This window comes from Lampetra fluviatilis, chromosome 8, assembly GCF_964198595.1.
Source record: "Lampetra fluviatilis chromosome 8, kcLamFluv1.1, whole genome shotgun sequence".
Classification (NCBI taxonomy): domain Eukaryota; kingdom Metazoa; phylum Chordata; class Hyperoartia; order Petromyzontiformes; family Petromyzontidae; genus Lampetra; species Lampetra fluviatilis.
In genome coordinates this window covers 1,007,830-1,030,588 of record NC_136282.1, presented here as the reverse complement: position 1 = coordinate 1,030,588, position 22,759 = coordinate 1,007,830, and the positions used below count along the sequence as shown (strand labels likewise).

The 22,759-nt window shown below is 52.9% G+C and overlaps 1 protein-coding gene across 6 annotated transcripts in view; it reads left to right on the top strand.

Annotated features, from left to right (window-relative positions):
- The window catches only part of LOC144933765 (transcription factor Sox-5-like), a 298,948-nt gene that overhangs the window by 41,909 nt on the left and 234,280 nt on the right, over positions 1-22,759 (top strand). For 4 of the 6 annotated variants that reach the window (XM_078858847.1, XM_078858851.1, XM_078858850.1 and 1 more), the window contains exon 3: positions 17,259-17,451. In XM_078858847.1, the coding sequence (XP_078714973.1) occupies positions 17,259-17,451 (193 nt within the window). The remainder of the gene's footprint in view (positions 1-17,258; positions 17,452-22,759) is intronic. The other 2 variants (XM_078858849.1, XM_078858848.1) reach the window with 1 other exon arrangement.

Below are 22,759 nucleotides of genomic sequence, written 5' to 3'. Positions count from 1 at the left end.
GTGGGGGGTTGGGAAGAGTGGTGGGGGGGTGGGAGTATGGGGGCGGGAGGAGTGGGATGCGTGTGGGGGAGTTGAGGGGGTGTGGAGGGTGGGAGGAGTAGGGGGGAGTGTGGGGGGTGGGAGGAGTTTGGCGTGGAAAGAGAGGGGGGGGTTGGAGGGTTGTGGGGGTAGAAGGACTGGGGGGGGGGTGGAAGGAGTGGGGTGGGGCGTGTCGAAGAAGTGGGAGCAGGGTAGCGGTGGGCGGAGTGGGGGGGGGGATGCGAGGAGTGAGGGGTGGGAGTGTGGGGGAGTAGGAGGAGTGTGAATGAAGATGCGTTTGAAGACGCCAGGAGATTTTGCTGTACGTACCTGGTAATGGAAGCGTCAGCTGTCCACCTCATTGGCTGTGGCTTTTCCATGGGAAAAAAAAATAACAGCTGAGATTAAAACATTGTTTTTAGTAACCATATTAAGTTAACTTTTCGTCCAACGTTAAATAAGTTCAATATATTTTGGTTTTGTATCCGTATGAGTTTAGCTCACATTTCTTAATCATCGCTTTATTTTTGCAAAACTACTGTTACTATGATTTGTTTTTTTTTACAAGATCTGGTGGTAATGTGTTTAACTTTATCACAGTATCCTGCATACTGTTTATAGATTTCGGCAGACTGAGAAATATTTTTGGTTTTGGTCTGCTGTGGAAAAGGTGGCGACCCTCACTTACCCACTCACTCATCCACTCCATCACCCAATTATTCATTTGCCAATATCACATAGTAATTCACCCACTCACTATCGTTGTCACTTGTCCGGGAATAGGCATCTGGGTTCAGGTGGTAGGAATTTAATTGTGTTGAACTGCACCGTTCTGATAGACTTCGGCTGCCTGAGAAATCTGTCTGGGTTTGGTCTTACCAGGTCACAATGTCCCACATTATTTAGAATGCGTTGTAATTGCTTTTAGGCCTCTCGTAAGTTGAATGCACCAAGCCTGGTCGCCTTTTTCTCCCAAGTGGAAATGTTTACACACCGCACCAGGTACTCATTTGAGGCTGAGTCGACCTAGGGGAGGCCCAGGACCGGTTCAGACAATCGTCACCGGTGTTGACCATGAGGTTGAATCGAACCCGGCTCGCCGGGCTCGTAGCGCGACGCACCAACTCGCTCCGCCACCGCTCCCCCTCCCACAGGAGCGAGAAGAGATATTCGTGTCGCGGCCTCCTCCGTGATGTCTTCGTCGTCTTTAGAACATCCTGCGAATCTCTTTGTCGCTCCTCTTTGCAACGTCACCCGGACTGAGAGAGGCAGCGCGCGAGCTGGAGGGGGAGGGGGGGAAGTCGTGGGCTGGGATCGTGAAGGCGTCGGAGGCACCGGCTCGTCGCGCCACGAGATGCTGCCGTCCCCTGGACTCGCAGGTGCGTTTCACTGCCTCCGTGGCGAATTGAGAGCAACCGTGATGAAGTTGTTATGTGCGGGGTACAAAATGAAGAAGAAACTCCGTCTGTCAAATGGGCACAGCCACGGAGTGAGGGAGGGTTGGGCGCAGGCCGCCTTGTTAGTTTCATCAGATCATGGCTTTATTGACGTTCGACGTGGCCCGCGTGGGTCATCGATGCTTTGTGCTGCGGCGGGGCTTGCTTCCCCTACTCTGGGTAATCACGTGGAAACCATCAATTGTCCATTCAAGGCAAGTAGCCCGGTGTGAACACACCGACGCCTCCCGCCTGCCAGGGCGACTTTAAGGCAGTGCTCGGCGCGGAGCTCTGCTCGCTGTCGGTGCAGGGGACGCGGTGGGAGAGGGAGCGGTGAGCGGGGCGCTGCACGAGCGTGCGTGACACTTGTTCACGACACGCGGGGAGCGGTGGTGCAGTGGTTAGCGCGCTGCGCTACGAACCCGGGCCACCCAAGTTCGAATCCCGCGCACGAACATCAACACCAGTGACGATTATCCGAACCAGTGCTGGGCCTCCCCTAGGTTGACTCGGCATCAAATGAGTAGCTGGCGCGGTGTGTAAACAATCGCAAATCGGGAGATAAAGGCGGCCGGGCGTGTTGTTGGCCACCCACCTCGAGTGGCATGTCGGCCTTCACAGGTGCTACTTGCTAACAACACTGGCTCCAACAGTCTGTTCATGGCTATATGGGGGATCTGTGATGAGTCGTACGCTGGGGCTGCAGTGTGTGAGCGTGGGGTGCTCTGATGGTGTCGCGGTAGCGCGTGTGCCTCACAGCAAGACGCCGCCTGCCTTCAAATTCTCCACTCGAGTGTCTTTCTGCGTGGAAAGGCATCCGAGTCGTGCTGTGAGAATCAGAATCAGCATTTATCCTGGAGGAGGAATCTGATGAAGCTGCGACACTCTTTTTCATAGATATCCAAACAATATAATAAAGGATATTGGAGTAAGATAGAGAAAAGTTAAGCAAGTCACTGAACATAAATATCAAATATATATATATGCGGAAGGACCATTGCCCGAAACTTCGATGTTTTATTGCAATGTTATTGATACGAACGTGACGAGTGGTTTTTGTGCTTTTGCACTACTGCCAACGCAGCATCACCAAACAATGTGCGTGGAGTTCTCTCCCTTGTTCTGGGTGGGCTTCCTCGGTGTTCTCTGGTTTTCTCCCACAGCAAAACAAAACCCGATGAAATGTAACGGATCAATTTAGCACGCAGGCCTTTGCGACCAATGATATTAATAATAAAGGATGTTTTGGGTTAGATCGAGTAAATACAAATGTGTCGTTAACCCATCACCACTCGACACTGCCCATTACTAAGGTTTGTCACGTAAACAAAACGTGCCAATTCGTTGCTACTTCAGCACAATCCTGCCAACATTGTCTGATGATGCAAGTTGTAATTGCATCATCCAACACACCGTGACAAACCTTACTAGTTGGCTGTGTCGAGATCTAACCAACAAAACAATTTTACTATGAACGTAATTGATGTTGACCAAAAATCCCAATGCTGAAAAATGACTTTACAAATCACTCACCTCGGCGTCACACAGCAGCAACATCGGCTCCTGCTGCAAACACTTGACAGGACGCTCCTGACAACGAGTATTAAGACTCAGCGAGGCTTCCCTGCGTCAACGAGCCCCATCACACAGCAACGCTGCTTTGCTTTATCTTCGAAGTGGAAGAAGGTTGCGACCGGGATGAGATGCCATTGACGATCTCGATTATCGGCAGCGTGCGCACCCCCCCCCCCCCCGTTTCGTGATGCTCGCCGCTGCGAGGTGGGGACGCGGCGGGGGGGGGGGTTGAGTGGGGGGGCGCACCCCCCCCCCCCACCCGGGTCGATGAGACGACGCACGTGGCGATGTCGTCCGCTAAACGGCGCCGATTGAGTCGCGGCGCGCGCCTTCCCCGACGGGCTGCGGCGTGGACGCCAGCCGCCGTCTCCGCACGGCGCTGCCGGGGGGCGACTGGCGACGGACGCGTGGCCCCTCGCCCAGCCGCGTCTCGAGTGACGCGGCTGCTGCTGCTGCTGCTACTGCTGCTAGTGCTGCTGATACTGATATTGCTGCTGCTAGTGCTGATACTGCTGCTGGTGCTGCTGCTACTAGTGCTGCTAGTGCTAGTGCTGCTGCTCGTGCTGCTGCTAGTGCTGCTGCTAGTGCTGCTGCTGGTACTGCTGTTGCTGATACTGCTACTAGTGCTGCTGATGCTACTAGTGCTGCTGCTGTTGCTGATACTGCTGTTAGTGATACTGCTGCTCGTGCTGTTGCTAGTGCTGCTGCTGGTACTGCTGTTGCTGAGACTGCTGCTAGTGCTGCTGCTGCTAGTGCTGCTGCTGCTGTTGGTGCTGCTGCTAGTGCTGCTACTAGTGATACTGCTGCTCGTGATACTGCTGCTGCTAGTGCTGCTACTGGTGCAGCTGCTGCGTGGCGAGAAGTGTAGCTCAGTTCGCGTCTGTAAGGGCGAAGACTGAGGAGGGCACGAAGCCATCTGAGACCTCCGTGCTGCACAGTGACGAGGGTGCAGCGTGCCTCCCCTGCACGGCTCAATGCTGCGCCGTGTTTGCTCTGTGCATCGCACCTCTCCCCAAGAATGCCGTGCGTGGCGATGCTCGCTGTGGAGGGAAGCTTCCTCGTGGTGCCATTCTGGTGTCGTGGGTCCAAAATAATAATAAATTAAAACATCCAAGATTACCCCAAATTAATTCCAAATGTTTAAGCATTAATTTGAGATTCTTGTGCGCTTTTGCCAAGTCTGCCGTACAATAAACGGTCATTGAGGGCAGATGTGTCCACTTCTTGGTGCGGTTATTCTTTTCGTAAACAAAAACCCACATCCACAAAAAAATATTACCACTCGCTGGCCCATTTGAAAAGATTATCGCCAGAGTTCAACGTTATTCACCAAGCAATTAGTACCAGCCGGTGGCTCGGCGGTAGAGCGAGTGGCTCGCAATCGGGAGGTTGAGAGTTTTAATCCCGGCTGGGAATTACTCAGCCCATCATTCTTCGTGGGGTCAATACAATTGGCACCCTTTTGTGGGTAAGTTAACGGCGTTTTTCCCATGCATGGATTTACCCAGCCCCCGCCATAGGAATGTGGAATTTTCACCCCGACTAAGAGCAGCATATGAGCACCAATACCTCGATGATGCTTTACTGAGCACCCACTCACCGACTCACTCACCCACCAACTCAATCACACTCCCTCTCACCCACTCACCTACCATCTCACTCACACTCCCTCTCACTCACTCACTCACCAACTCACTCACACTCCCTCTCACCCACTCACCCACTAACTCACTCACACTCCCTCTCACCCACTCACCCTATAACTCACTCAAACTCCCTCTCACCCACTCACCCACTCACCCACCAACTCACTCACACTCCCTCTCACCCACTCACCCACCAACTCACTCACACTCCCTCTCACCCACTCACCCACCAACTCACTCAAAATCCCTCCCACCCACTCACCCAACAACGCACTCACACTCCCTCTCACCCACTCACCCACTTACCCACCAACTCACTCACACTCCCTCTCACTCACCCACCAACTCACTCACACTCCCTCTCACCCACTCACCCACTCACCTACCAACTCACTCACACTCCCTCTCACCCACTCACCTACCAACTCACTCACACTCCCTCTCACTCACTCACCCACCAACTCACCCACCAACTCACTCACACTCCCTCTCACCCACTCACCCACTCACCCACCAACTCACTCACACTCCCTCTCACCCATTCACCCACCAACTCACTCACACTCCCTCTCACCCACTCACCCATTAACTCACTCACACTCCCTCTCACCCACTCACCCACCAACTCACTCACACTCCCTTTCACCCACTCACCCACCAACTCACTCACACTCCCTCTCACCCACTCACCCACTCACCCACCAACTCACTTACACTCCCTCTCACTCACCCACTCACCCACTCACCCACCAACTCACTCACACTCCCTCTCACCCACTCACCCACTAACTCACTCACACTTCCTCTCACCCACTCACCCACCAACTCACTCACACTCCCTCTCACCCACTCACCCTATAACTCACTCACACTCCCTCTCACCCACTCACCTACCATCTCACTCACACTCCCTCTCACTCACTCACTCACCAACTCACTCACACTCCCTCTCACCCACTCACCCACTAACTCACTCACACTCCCTCTCACCCACTCACCCACCAACTCACTCACACTCCCTCTCACCCACTCACCCTATAACTCACTCACACTCCCTCTCACCCACTCACCCACTCACCCACCAACTCACTCACACTCCCTCTCACCCACTCACCCACCAACTCACTCACACTCCATCTCACCCACTCACCCACCAACTCACTCAAAATCCCTCCCACCCACTCACCCAACAACGCACTCACACTCCCTCTCACCCACTCACCCACTTACCCACCAACTCACTCACACTCCCTCTCACTCACCCACCAACTCACTCACACTCCATGTCACCCACCCACTCACCCACCAACTCACTCACACTCCCTCTCACCCACTCACCCACTCACCTACCAACTCACTCACACTCCCTCTCACCCACTCACCTACCAACTCACTCACACTCCCTCTCACTCACTCACCCACCAACTCACCCACCAACTCACTCACACTCCCTCTCACCCACTCACCCACTCACCCACCAACTCATTCACACTCCCTCTCACCCATTCACCCACCAACTCACTCACACTCCCTCTCACCCACTCACCCATTAACTCACTCACACTCCCTCTCACCCACTCACCCACCAACTCACTCACACTCCCTTTCACCCACTCACCCACCAACTCACTCACACTCCCTCTCACCCACTCACCCACTCACCCACCAACTCACTTACACTCCCTCTCACTCACCCACTCACCCACTCACCCACCAACTCACTCACACTCCCTCTCACCCACTCACCCACTAACTCACTCACACTACCTCTCACCCACTCACCCACCAACTCACTCACACTCCCTCTCACCCACTCACCCTATAACTCACTCACACTCCCTCTCACCCACTCACCCACTCACCCACCAACTCACTCACACTCCCTCTCACCCACTCACCCACCAACTCACTCAAAATCCCTCCCAACCACTCACCCAACAACGCACTCACACTCCCTCTCACCCACTCACCCACTTACCCACCAACTCACTCACACTCCCTCTCACTCACCCACCAACTCACTCACACTCCATGTCACCCACCCACTCACCCACCAACTCACTCACACTCCCACTCACCCACTCACCTACCAACTCACTCACACTCCCTCTCACCCACTCACCCACCAACTCACTCACACTCCCTCTCACCCAATCACCCTATAACTCACTCACACTCCCTCTCACCCACTCACCCACTCACCCACCAACTCACTCACACTCCCTCTCACCCACTCACCCACCAACTCACTCACACTCCATCTCACCCACTCACCCACCAACTCACTCAAAATCCCTCCCACCCACTCACCCAACAACGCACTCACACTCCCTCTCACCCACTCACCCACTTACCCACCAACTCACTCACACTCCCTCTCACTCACCCACCAACTCACTCACACTCCATGTCACCCACCCACTCACCCACCAACTCACTCACACTCCCTCTCACCCACTCACCCACTCACCTACCAACTCACTCACACTCCCTCTCACCCACTCACCTACCAACTCACTCACACTCCCTCTCACTCACTCACCCACCAACTCACCCACCAACTCACTCACACTCCCTCTCACCCACTCACCCACTCACCCACCAACTCATTCACACTCCCTCTCACCCATTCACCCACCAACTCACTCACACTCCCTCTCACCCACTCACCCATTAACTCACTCACACTCCCTCTCACCCACTCACCCACCAACTCACTCACACTCCCTTTCACCCACTCACCCACCAACTCACTCACACTCCCTCTCACCCACTCACCCACTCACCCACCAACTCACTTACACTCCCTCTCACTCACCCACTCACCCACTCACCCACCAACTCACTCACACTCCCTCTCACCCACTCACCCACTAACTCACTCACACTACCTCTCACCCACTCACCCTATAACTCACTCACACTCCCTCTCACCCACTCACCCACTCACCCACCAACTCACTCACACTCCCTCTCATCCACTCACCCACCAACTCACTCAAAATCCCTCCCAACCACTCACCCAACAACGCACTCACACTCCCTCTCACCCACTCACCCACTTACCCACCAACTCACTCACACTCCATGTCACCCACCCACTCACCCACCAACTCACTCACACTCCCACTCACCCACTCACCTACCAACTCACTCACACTCCCTCTCACCCACTCACCTACCAACTCACTCACACTCCCTCTCACTCACTCACCCACCAACTCACCCACCAACTCACTCACACTCCCTCTCACACACTCACCCACTCACCCACCAACTCACTCACACTCCCTCTCACCCATTCACCCACCAACTCACTCACACTCCCTCTCACCCACTCACCCATTAACTCACTCACACTCCCTCTCACCCACTCACCGACCAACTCACTCACACTCCCTTTCACCCACTCACCCTCCAACTCACTCACACTCCCTCTCACCCACTCACCCACTTACCCACTAACTCACTTACACTCCCTCTCACTCACCCACTCACCCACTCACCCACCAACTCACTCACACTCCCTCTCACCCACTCACACACCAACTAACTCACACTCTTTCTCATCCACTCACCCACCAACTCACTCACACTCCCTCTCACCCATTCACCCACCAACTCACTCACACTCCCTCTCACCCACTCACCCATTAACTCACTCACACTCCCTCTCACCCACTCACCCACCAACTCACTCACACTCCCTTTCACCCACTCACCCACCAACTCACTCACACTCTCTCTCACCCACTCACCCACTTACCCACCAACTCACTTACACTCCCTCTCACTCACCCACTCACCCACTCACCCACCAACTCACTCACACTCCCTCTCACCCACTCACCCACCAACTCACTCACACTCCCTCTCACCCATTCACCCACCAACTCACTCACACTCCCTCTCACCCACTCACCCATTAACTCACTCACACTCCCTCTCACCCACTCACCCACCAACTCACTCACACTTCCTTTCACCCACTCACCCAACAACTCACTCACACTCCCTCTCACCCACTCACCCACTTACCCACCAACTCACTTACACTCCCTCTCACTCACCCACTCACCCACTCACCCACCAACTCACTCACACTCCCTCTCACCCACTCACCCACTAACTCACTCACACTCCCTTTCACCCACTCACCCACCAACTCACTCACACTCCCTCTCACCCACTCACCCTATAACTCACTCACACTCCCTCTCACCCACTCACCCACTCACCCACCAACTCACTCACACTCCCTCTCACCCACTCACCCACCAACTCACTCACACTCCCTCTCACCCACTCACCCACCAACTCACTCAAAATCCCTCCCACCCACTCACCCAACAACGCACTCACACTCCCTCTCACCCACTCACCCACTTACCCACCAACTCACTCACACTCCCTCTCACTCACCCACCAACTCACTCACACTCCATGTCACCCACCCACTCACCCACCAACTCACTCACACTCCCTCTCACCCACTCACCCACTCACCTACCAACTCACTCACACTCCCTCTCACCCACTCACCTACCAACTCACTCACTCACACTCCCTCTCACTCACTCACCCACCAACTCACCCACCAACTCACTCACACTCCCTCTCACCCACTCACCCACTCACCCACCAACTCACTCACACTCCCTCTCACCCATTCACCCACCAACTCACTCACACTCCCTCTCACCCACTCACCCATTAACTCACTCACACTCCCTCTCACCCACTCACCGACCAACTCACTCACACTCCCTTTCACCCACTCACCCTCCAACTCACTCACACTCCCTCTCACCCACTCACCCACTTACCCACCAACTCACTTACATTCCCTCTCACTCACCCACTCACCCACTCACCCACCAACTCACTCACACTCCCTCTCACCCACTCACACACCAACTAACTCACACTCTCTCTCATCCACTCACCAACCAACTCACTCACACTCCCTCTCACCCACTCACCCACCAACTCACTCACACTCCCTCTCACCCACTCACCCACCAACTCACTCACACTCCATCTCACCCACTCACCCACCAACTCACTCACACTCCCTCTCACTCACCCACTCACCCACCAACTCACTCACACTCCCTCTCACCCACTCACCCACTCACCCACCAACTCACTCACACTCCCTCTCACCCACTCACCCACCAACTCACTCACACTCCCTCTCACTCACCCACTCACCCACCAACTCACTCACACTCCCTCTCACCCACCAACTCACTCACACTCCCTCTCACCCACTCACCCACCAACTCACTCACACTCTCTCTCACCCACTCACCCACCAACTCACTCACACTCCCTCTCACCCACTCACCTACTCACCCACCAACTCACTCACACTCCCTCTCACCCACTCACCCACCAACTCACTCACTCACACTCCCTCTCACTCACCCACTCACCCACTTACCCACCAACTCACTTACACTCCCTCTCACCCACTCACCCACTTACCCATCAACTCACTCACACTCCCTCTCACCCACTCACCCACCAACTCACTCACACTCCCTCTCACCCACTCACCCACCAACTCACTCACACTCCCTCTCACCCACTTACCCACTTACCCACCAACTCACTTACACTCCCTCTCACTCACCCAGTCACCCACCAACTCACTCACACTCCCTCTCACCCACTCACCCACCAACTCACTCACACTCCCTCTCACCCACTCACCCACCAACTCACTCACACTCCCTCTCACCCACTCACCCACCCACCAACTCACTCACACTCCCTCTCACCCACTCACCCACCAACTTACTCACACTCCCTCTCACCCACTCACCCACCAACTCACTCACACTCCCTCTCATCCACTCACCCACTTACCCACAAACTCACTCACACTCCCTCTCACTCACCCACTCATCCACTAACTCACTCACACTCCCTCTCACCCACTCACCCACCAACTCACTCACACTCCCTCTCACCCACTTACCCACCAACTCACTCACACTCCCTCTCACCCACTCACCCACCAACTCACTCACACTCCCTCTCACCCACTCACCCACCAACTCACTCACACTCCCTCTCACCCACTTACCCACCAACTCACTCACACTCCCTCTCACCCACTCACCCACCAACTCACTCACACTCCCTCTCACCCACTCACCCACCAACTCACTCACACTCCCTCTCACCCACTTACCCACCAACTCACTCACACTCCCTCTCACCCACTTACCCACCAACTCACTCACACACCCTCTCACCCACTCGCTCACACGCTCGCCTTTCTACAAACAGGACGAACAATTAATAATGCTTATATACAAATCAAAACCAGCGTCAAACAGTATTTCAGTGTCTTTTATTAATCATCAAAAGTGGCATCGCAGTGTTTTTTTTTCAATTAGTAATAATTAGTGACTTTGCATTGATTCCGACTCCTCGATAATTAAATACGATTACATTTTAGAGAGTGCATCATCGGCATCACACCGCCACGTGTCGGTGTTTTTGCTTTAATTGGGGTTGGCGCGCGTGTTCACCGCGCGTGTTCACTGCGCCTTCAATGGTGCGTGGGGTGTGCGGCGCCACACAGCGCTGCGTCCGTGCTGCGGGGACGGAGGCTTCGCGCTGCGTGCAGGGAGGGAGTTCGTCAGCCCAGGCCCCGGAGTCTGTTCCCAAATCGGGAATTGATTAGAGAGACAAGCAGGGGGAAGAAAAAATAAAAATTTCAATGCTGTAATTTCAATATGAAACGTTGCTGTTCATTAACGGTATCCGTTGAGTGTGACAATTTTCTGCATAATTAATAAGCCCTTTGGGTGAAACACGTCAGCAAGGTGCACAGTGGTTCGCCGGGTTCGCTTGCATTTTTCTGAAACTTTCCAAAAAAAAGGGCCATATTTGCACTTTGATCAACTGTCATTGTTGACAGCCGCAAACGCGCGCTTTTTGCTGTTTGGAAATGTAAAACGTGTCGTGAGCTCCGGCGACGGCTGTGACCTGCCGTGAATTTGCATGGCTCAGTGTCGCTCTGTGGCCACTGAAAATATTTGGGGGAAAAAATCAACCACTCGGAATTTAATTGAGTTTTAGATCCTCCTACCCCGTGTTAAAGGTTTTAAATGGAATGGCTCCACTTCTAGGAAGTTAATTCAGCCACGCACTCCACGAAGATGACTCAGCCACACGCTCCTCCACTGACATCTCTGAGATCCACCGATCGTGTCCCCCTACTCAGCGGTCACCGCACTTCAGGCTCCGGCCCTGGGGCGTCCACGGAACTTTTATCCTCACGGCATCCCGGCTCTGGAGTTCCCTGCCCCTTGGAGGTCAGGAACTCGCAGTCGATGGAGACTTTTTGAGTCCCGGATGAACACCCCACCAGCTGTTTAACACGGCCGCCTCTCTCTCTCTCTCTTTCTCTAGTCCTCTGTCTCTTAAAGCCTCTCTTTCCCGGGTTGCTTCTCACGTATTTCCCTCCTTTACTTGCGTGGCACTCTTGAGATACGTTGTTTAAAGACGCCCTATACGTCTACATTATTGTTGTTCAGTGCAGCCAACAAAAAAGGAGCAAGCGTGTGATGCAAACGATAAATGAACTCCGTTACCAACTGTGATCAGCACCACCACCACCGCCACCACACGGAGCCAGTACCAATACCACGAGACACCCATCTGTGATCAGCACCACCACCGCCACCACACGGAGCCAGCACCGATATCACGTGAGACCCATCTGTGGGGGGCGCCTGGCCAGGGGGCTCGGTGGGAGAGAGAGAGCGACTCACAATCAGAAGGTTGCGAGTTCAAATCCTGCTTCGGGAGATGACACATCATCCCTACCTCATTTAAGGGTTGATACAAATAGCACCACTTTATGGGAAAATCAACAATGATTGTGCGGTGTTTTTCCTTGGCCCGCGCATATGAATTTGGAATTTGCTCCGCTGGCTCAGTGGCTTGTATCAGGAGATGAGCGTATTCTCAATTGCTTATATGGGCAGGAAATCACTTTGACTCGTCTCTCTGTGGGGGGCGGGGATGTGAGTGACAGGCACAGGAAGGCGGAGACGCGGGAAGTTGACAGCAGGGGGTGAACAGCAGCCTCTCTCACCCGCGCACCGGGAGTGCGGCGGTGGCACAGGGCCCACCCCGACGGGAGCCGGCGATGGCCCAGCCTCATAGTGACCCCGTGGCCCTCTGTCGGGCCGTCCCAAGGCCGTGCGAACAAGGCGACGTTTGGCCTGGACTTTCAGGGGCCAGTTACCGAGGTTGTTGGATTTATTTATTGGAAGAAACAAAAATTGTCACCATCAAAATCCCTTGAGGTAGAACATCTCGTCTGTAAGGGGCGCCAGGTGTCATCTGTGGGCCCATGGAGTGTAAATGGCGGTGGGTGAAGCAGCCCCTTGACGGCAGGAGGGAGCCTCTCTCGTATTGTCCTGGACTGGAGCCCAGAATAGCCTGGGAGCATGCCTGGTAATTCTTGAATGCATGCTAATTAACCTCGTTCTGATATACTCTGCGGCTAAGGGTTGTGGTACATTATTAACCTTATTTTCAATTCTCATAGGTACAAAGTGATGCTCATTTTTGTTGACTCTCGAGGGATGATAGGTTGAGTCAACCCCCCAAACCAGGATTTGAACTCGCAACCTTTGCATTGCAAGCCACCCGCTCTAAAACGCTCTACCACTGCAAAAAAAGAGATCGCGCTCTTTTTTGTTCTGGGCTACATGCAGATTGAGACCGTAAGTCAAGCTCAGGGTTCAATAGCAGGAGGGCCGTGACAGGCCCAGCCCTGATCCCTGACCTATGCTGCTCATGTGTCAACCTGCTGTATTTTTTCCGTCTGTTGTTGTAATTGTCGCTCTTCCACTTCCCGTTGTTGCTAGCCGGCAAATGCTGTTGTATGCGTGCATGTTGTTGGACTTCTTTCGCACCGTACGTCACCAAACCGTGCTGATCGGAGGTGCTGGTGGTGCAGCGGTAAGTGCGCTGCACTACGAGTTTGGCGACCCGAAAATTGCATTTGACGCTCATGGCCACCGACTCTGTTGACGTTAGCGGGTCCGCCCAGCTCTAAGTCCCCCCGTTTCACTTTAGCGACCCATCTCATCTCTGGCCCAAGCTCCATCAGTTTATCCTCCCTGTGCATGCGTTTGGGCGGCCATGCGGGGCTCCTGGAGACAGCTAACGGCATCCTCCTCGCACGCTCGACGAGCCTGCTGACTAAACCTTGTCGAGAAGTTTCTGACTTTTAAAACAACCAATCATAGATATCCATTGTAATTGATATGACTCCATTCACCCCCCCCCCCCCTCATAGTGATAACATCACAATTACCCCTCTATTAAAAACTGACACAGGAGGTGGATTTCTCCACAATTCTGGCTGTCACCTGATGATGATGGTTGTTGTAATTACCGGCGAAACGGCACGGTACTCGAATTGTAAAGGTTGCGGGTTTACTCTCCAACACACAACCGGCGAGTGCTGGACTAGTAACTAACTGACTAGTAACTAATTGGACTAATAACTAACTGACTAGTAACTAATTGGCAAGTTTTGTTTATGCGACAGACTTCGCTGATTGGCCATGTCGGGTGGTGGCGGGTTTAACGACTCACATTTACATTCACGCGATCTACCCCAACGAAAAATAAGAGAACCCCCCCCCCCCCTATCCTGTATACGTTTCCGATGTCTGCGAACCTCCTCGCACAAATCCAGTTCGGGTGAAGCCGGCGGGCTCTTTGGAGCGGACCCAACGGGCGTTCGGTGGAGCCGCGGTCGCGTGCCCGCGAGTTACACCGGCCGCTTGCGGGGAGCCTCCAGACACAACAGACGATTGACACACGCGCGGCGGCTCAACTCTCATTCGCTCTGCCAGTTTGGCGATCGCCTGCACGTTGCCACAGTTGAAGAAGATGTTTAATGTGCACAAGTGTACCTTGTGTATGCACAGCGAGGGTTTTGTACACTGTTTATGTATCCGTTACAAGGCTCTGGCTGGGCATAGCTGTGTGTGTGGCTCCACGTCCCGAGTCAATACACATTGCTCCGAGTATCTACGATCAATGCAGGCAAATACTCACATGAGCGACGTTGCGAAACGATAGCTTTACTTGTTTTCGTACTTCCTTAAACACTCAATTCCTTCTCAGTCTGGACCTCCAACCATGCTATTCTCCAGCACTCTCCCCACACCCCTCCCAGCTTTCTCTCCACACTCCATCAACCATTCTCTGTCCACTGTTCAATGAAGGCCTTCGGTTGTTGCTGCTGCTGCCGCCTTTCCCGTGGCCCTGGGAGTCCACGGGCCACCTCGCCACGGCTGCACGGTAGCAGTCGTGCCACTTGCGTACTTTCACTCCTTTGAGCAAAAACGAAACTTGTACAATCAACAAAGTAAGATCATAGTTTGGAGAATATATCCGGCAAATTGTGCAGCGTAATGCGTTGCGGCGGTCCCTGGAAGCGGACCGTCATCAGAACGGTGGAACACGGAGGGCCAGCGAGAGCCGCTTATGAGGCCCTCCGGAAACTGAACCCGGTCGCGAAGAGTCGTGAAGAAGGCCGTTGTCTAACCACGGCGCATCAGCTTCTGCGACGTACGGATCATAAACGTGGACACTGGCCAGGGAAATGGTGGAGAAAATGTTTTTGCAAAGAAGCGAGGAGAGACAGATGGCTGCGGAGTTACCCCGATAAAGGCAGGGAGCGGAACACACGGAGAAAACTTCACACGCGCGCGCTCAGAGACGTCATTGGCTGTTAGGGAAAGCGCGTTGAGTTTGTGCAGTGTCAGTCGATGGGAGGAATGATGGCCGATGGATAAGGCCGACGACTGAATGGCAGGCAAAGGAGAGAATGCACCTCGAGAGGACGACCGCTGGGGGCACGAAGTGGCGAGATCAGGGCATGTACAGCAGCGTGCGGAGGGGGCGGGGGGAATAGCAGGGGAATCATCTAGCAGTGGGTAGATCAGGGCTGACGATCGTGACGGTGAGCGTGCAGCGGCAGGTTGCGTGTGCGGTGACGGATACGGGTGAGCGTTATCGCGCTGCGCACGCTTCCTCACCCACTCACCCCGGGCAGGCGCTGCCAATCAATGAGAGCCCCGCAGCCAATGTACACATTGGGCCAGGCCATTACGGGCGGCAGCAGCAGGAACGGTCTGCATTGTGTTCTGACAATGCGCGCGCGTTCAAGGTACCGTGCCACCGGTCCGCACATTGTTCGAGTCGCGTTTCCCTCTCGTCCAGTTACGCAGCATTCCCTAATTGTTGTGATTTTAGCAGCTGACAGGGTGATGCTGAAACCCGTGAGCGCACACATTATTTAGAAAGCTTCATTATATGCGTGCGCGCGTATGTGTGCTTTACAGCGATTGCTATTCATGAGATAAGCCAATATGCCTGGCAGCTATATACTTATTTGCAGCTTGAACACAACAACAGGAGAGAGAGAGAGAGTGTGGAGGGTCCGTAGAGAGGCGGTTAAATCACAATAGCCTCTCTTTTAGTGCTATCGGAGCCCCGTGCCTCGGCCGGATGAATGTGCACCTGGAGTCCTTCGCGTGCATTTTAAAGCCCAGCGAGATGTTTCCAGCGAGCTGGCAGGCACAAGCAACTCCACAGTCACAACAGCCCCGAACAACCCCCGACCTCCACGCGGAGGTCGGGGGTTTGCGTGTGCAAAAAATAAGTGAATGCCTCAGTGGGCTTTGTCTGGTAGGGTGGGGATGGTTTAGTTGTATCTTTATGTGCTTGGGTGATTTGTTTACCTTTCTTGTACTTTACACTACATTCGTGTTTTTGTACTGCTCGTTGTTGTCTCGTTCTTACCCCGTGCCCAGACTGCACAGCTGTGAACAAAGAGCTTTGTAGCTCATCGGATTCCTCCTGTAGTATAAATATTATGATTTTGATTCCGATTCTGACCTGGGGATGGAGATGCTTGCAGCGAAGGTGACGTGCAGCTGTACCCTTCTCCCTCGTGCGGAATCTTCCCAGGAGCTGTGGACCTGACGCATCCTTGTACTCGTGACATTATCACCCTGAATCAATTTCAATGGTTGACTTCATTTTTACTACCTTCTCTTAACTTAACCACTGTCATGTTTACGTACTTTTGTGCGTATTTTTGTATTTCTTCTGTAGCGCAGTTGCTTAAATGTGTTTATGTTGCCCTGATTTTTCTTGTTATTGGTTTGTTTCTGCTCTGATTTCTCTTTGCTTCATTGTCATCACTTTGACTTTGATTAAATCGATTTGTCTTTTTTGGCGACTCGTCGACCGCTCGTACGCGTGAGACTCCTCTAATCCTCGTCTCTTGAGCTCTCACCTGGTTCAACAAAAACTTTTTTTTTAACTTGCAGGTTATGTTTTCGCCCGCGGTAATTGCCTGCGACGGGGCGCTACTGTGCACGTAAACTGGAGTGGGAGGTGTGGGTAGGGGACCCCGGTGCGGGGCCGGTAATTGGGATTGAACGCGCTGCTGTACGGCTGAAGGATTTATCGCGACGCGCGCCTGAGTGGATTTGTTCGCGGGCGGTTTGTGCGGCTGCCACAGAGCGGGAGCGACTCGCCACCGAAGAGCGAGGAGGGCGGCCGGGAGAGCGGAGCCGGGGGCGCCCTGGGGACCCCCGAGCGGCGCAAGGGCAGCCTGGCGGACGTGGTGGACTCGCTCAAGCAGAAGAAGCTGGAGGAGCTCACGCGCGGCGACCACCACGGTGGGTGCGCGCGTGCGGGCATCACCTGCCTAAGTAGGTCACGCGCTCTACACGCCCTGCCGCCGACGCGCTCCGTACCCGGGGCGCGTTTTCTTTACCCCCAAAGGGCCCCCCCCCCCAAAAAAAAATGGTCAAGCGGTCCGGCAAAGCGGCGTCGCTCCGTGGGACCTCCGCGTCAATCGGCCTCCGCGGGGTTGACGCAGGGAGGACACCGGTGGTTGTGCAACCGGTGACTCAATCCCTCGCTCTCTGTCCATTGTTGCCGCATTGGATTTTGTCATTTGCGCCAACTCCACCTGTTTTCACTTCTCTTGCGTCCTGGGCTCTGCAGCCAACGGTCCACTTCACGGCAGACACATTTTCAGCTCGAAGGGTTTTTGGGCTTGGGAATTTCACGAGGGCTTCCTACAGCTGCGTGTGTCAGCCGCAATATGTCTTCAACTGGCCGTGTGCGCAACGCTAGCCAAAGGGCAGAGAACAGCCAACCTGCCACAATCGCATCAAGCCCTCCAGTTTAGCAGTAAAGGGATTTACTTGAACAATATTGGCCTCCCGAGAAGCCTGGCTCCCTCGACCAGGGGTGGGATATAAATATGTGTGGCGTTACTAAACCATCTGTACCATCTGTACCGGGCTCACACATCACAGACTCCATACAACAAAACCACCACCACACTGATCAATAATGTAACTGAAACATCCTTTTCATTTTTTACTTTAAAAGATATTTTTTCTCTTTCAGGAAACATACCTGAAATTCATAGCGCATTATGGCAGCAATATTTTGCTTAAAGTGCTAATTTATAAAAAAAAAAAAGCTTGGGAATATTGAATAATAATTTGAACAAAGTATTTGGTGGTGCACAACTAACACAATACTTCGTGTTGTTGAGTAGAGTGTTGATTCCTTTTTTGTTGCGATTATATAGGCTTACAACCACCCAATTACACCACGAATGATGAGAATTGACACGACTATCAACGTTGTGTGTTGCTTATGTCAGGATAGGGCACCCCCCCTGCTAGAGCCAGGCTCCCCCTCCTCTCCACCCATTCTCCCTCTCATCCTCTCCCCCCTCACAGCTCACCACTCACACCTAACCACTCACAGCGTGTTCACACCGTGTACACACCACACACCGTGTACACACTACACACAGTGTACACACCACACACAGTATACACACACAGTGTACACACAGTGTACACACCACACAGTATACACACTACACACAGTGTACACACCACACACAGTGTACACACCAAACACAGTGTACACACTACACACAGTGTACACACCACACACAGTGTACACGCCACACACAGATTACACACTACACACAGTGTACACACACACACACAGTGTACACACACACACAGTGTACACACGCACAGAGTGTACACACACACAGAGTGTACACACCACATACAGTGTACACACACACAGTGTACACACCACACACAGTGTACACACCACACACAGTGTACACACACACAGTGTACACACTACACACAGTGTACACACACACCGTGTACACACCACACACAGTGTACACACCACACACAGTGTACACACACACAGTGTACACACACAGTGTATACACTGCACACAGTGTACACACACACACCGTGTACACACCACACACAGTGTACACACACACAGTGTACACACTACACACAGTGTACACACACACCGTGTACACACCACACACAGTGTACACACCACACACAGTGTACACACACACAGTGTACACACACAGTGTATACACTACACACAGTGTACACACACACACCGTGTACACACCACACACAGTGTACACACACACAGTGTACACATACACAGTGTATACACTACACACAGTGTACACACACACAGTGTACACACACACCGTGTACACACCACACACCGTGTACACACTACACACAGTGTACACACACACAGTGTACACACACACCGTGTACACACCACACACCGTGTACACACTACACACAGTGTACACACCACACACAGTGTACACACTACACACAGTGTACACATACACAGTGTACACACACACACAGTGTACACACCACACACAGTGTACACACACACGCACAGTGTACACACCACACACAGTGTACACACACACAGTGTACACACCACACACAGTGCACACACTACACACAGTGTACACACACACACAGTGTACACACACACACGGTGTACACACCACACACAGTGTGCACACACACAGTGTACACACCACACATAGTGTACACACACACAGTGTACACACCACACACAGTGTACACACCACACACAGTGTACACACACACAGTGTACACACCACATACAGTGTACACACACACAGTGTACACACACACAGAGTGTACACACACAGAGTGTACACACCACACAAAGTGTACACACCACATACAGTGTACACACACACAGTGTACACACCACACACAGTGTACACACCACACACAGTGTACACACTACACACAGTGTACACACACACCGTGTACACATCACACACAGTGTACACACCACACACAGTGTACACACCACACACAGTGTACACACTAAACACAGTGTACACACCACACACAGTGTACACACACAAAGTGTACACACACAGTGTACACACTACACACAGTGTACACACCACACACAGTGTACACGCCACACACAGTATACACACTACACACAGTGTACACACACAGTGTACACACACACAGTGTACACACCACACACAGTGTACACACTATAAACAGTGTACACACCACACACAGTGTACACACACACAGTGTACACACCACACACAGTGTACACACACACAATGTACACACCACACACAGTGTACACACACACACAGTGTACACACGCACAGAGTGTACACACACACAGAGTGTACACACCACATACAGTGTACACACACACAGTGTACACACCACACACAGTGTACACACCACACACAGTGTACACACTACACACAGTGTACACACACACCGTGTACACATCACACACAGTGTACACACCACACACAGTGTACACACCACACACAGTGTACACACTAAACACAGTGTACACACCACACACAGTGTACACACACAAAGTGTACACACACAGTGTACACACTACACACAGTGTACACACCACACACAGTGTACACGCCACACACAGTATACACACTACACACAGTGTACACACACAGTGTACACACACACAGTGTACACACCACACACAGTGTACACACTATAAACAGTGTACACACCACACACAGTGTACACACACACAGTGTACACACCACACACAGTGTACACACACACAATGTACACACCACACACAGTGTACACACACACACAGTGTACACACGCACAGAGTGTACACACACACAGAGTGTACACACCACATACAGTGTACACACACACAGTGTACACACCACACACAGTGTACACACCACACACAGTGTACACACACACAGTGTACACACTACACACAGTGTACACACACACCGTGTACACACCACACACAGTGTACACACCACACACAGTGTACACACACACAGTGTACACACACAGTGGAAACACTACACACAGTGTACACACACCGTGTACACACCACACACAGTGTACACACACACAGTGTACACACCACACACAGTGTACACACCACACACAGTGTACACACACACAGTGTACACACACAGTGTATACACTACACACAGTGTACACACACCTACCGTGTACACACCACACACAGTGTACACACACACACAGTGTACACATACACAGTGTATACACTACACACAGTGTACACACCACACACAGTGTACACACTACACACAGTGTACACAAACACAGTGTACACACACACAGTGTACACACCACACACAGTGTACACACCACACACAGTGTACACACAGTGTACACACGCACAGTGTACACACTACACACAGTGTACATACCACACACAGTGTACACACACAGTGTACACACCACACACAGTGTACACACTACACACAGTGTACACACACACAGTGTACACACCACACACCGTGTACACACTACACACACCGTGCCCATCGATGGCTTGTGTTGCTATCGAAACGTCGTGATTCATTTTGTTTTCTACCTACGTGACTTTACCGAAAGAACCAAAGAGTATGGATTCCTGCAGTCACGAAAGCTTCAAATCAAAGTGATATCTACTCTGTTCAACTCCATCCCCCCCCCCCCCCCATCTGCGTTGGTTGTTTCTTTATTTCACGTCGTGGTCGTGTCGCGTATTTGAAATAGGCCCCTTTGGTCTGTTTCGGCTCTGTGCAAACAGAGACTCCTCGCTTCATGGTGGGCACCTTGGCTCAACGTTGCCTCGACGTCGCTGGCTTTAACCCGGGGAAGTCTCGGCCGAGTCTCGAGAACGTTTGCAGGAGGAGGAAATGTCACCGCGCGCGTGTCCCTGACCCTAACTTGAGTCATTTCAGCATCGGAATGCTTTTCCATTGCCTGTTACATTGCGTGGTTCGCTGTCGCTCTATGGGGAGGAAACCCATGCAAAACAGGGTGGGGACAGACGGAAAAGGTGCCCATGTCAGGAATCGAACCCAGGGCCCTCCTTGCTGTGAGGCAAACATTTTTACCACTGGTGTTGCCGCCCTGCCGCTCAAATACATACACACACATCATGTTCCCGTGTGCCCGAGTGGAAGAGCCACGCGACTTAACACTACCGTCGTTATGATGTTGAGAACGAGTTACTCAGGCTGCCACTTGATGCTAATGAGAGGAAATCCGTGAGGGTTATTACTTCTGCCGAAGCCAAATCACCCCCTGCACTCTCCCCCAATAACAAAGCGACTCCCTTTCAGCAATCAAAAACTGCTCGCAGGTGATTGCCTGAGCTGCGAGGCTGCTGCCAAGCCGACAGCACCAGACAGACACGGACACCATCATCGCCTGCCGCAGCGGCAGCGGCAAGGGCCCCGTGAGAGCGGCACCGCTGCAGGCCACGCGCCTCCCTCCTCCTCCGTGGGCAGGCCTGGGACCCAGCGCGGACCTTTTGAACATCCAAGGGACGGTGCCGTTAGGGCCGAAGCGGGTTTTGGGTTCGGGTGTGCGGGAATTGATTTGTTGCCGAGATCTGACACCGATATTGTGTGGGACTTCATTGCGGTTGACCGCGCGGTTTTTGAAAATTGACCTCGGCTGACCTGAGCCTCCTGTCTACCTTGGTTTGGTCGATGTTGTGAAAGGTGGCCACCGCGTGCACACAGTTTGTATCGGTGACCCCGTGAACGATTGGAGTGACTGCGCTTGGACTCCCAACATATTTAGAGAGGGCGACTAGTCCACCACT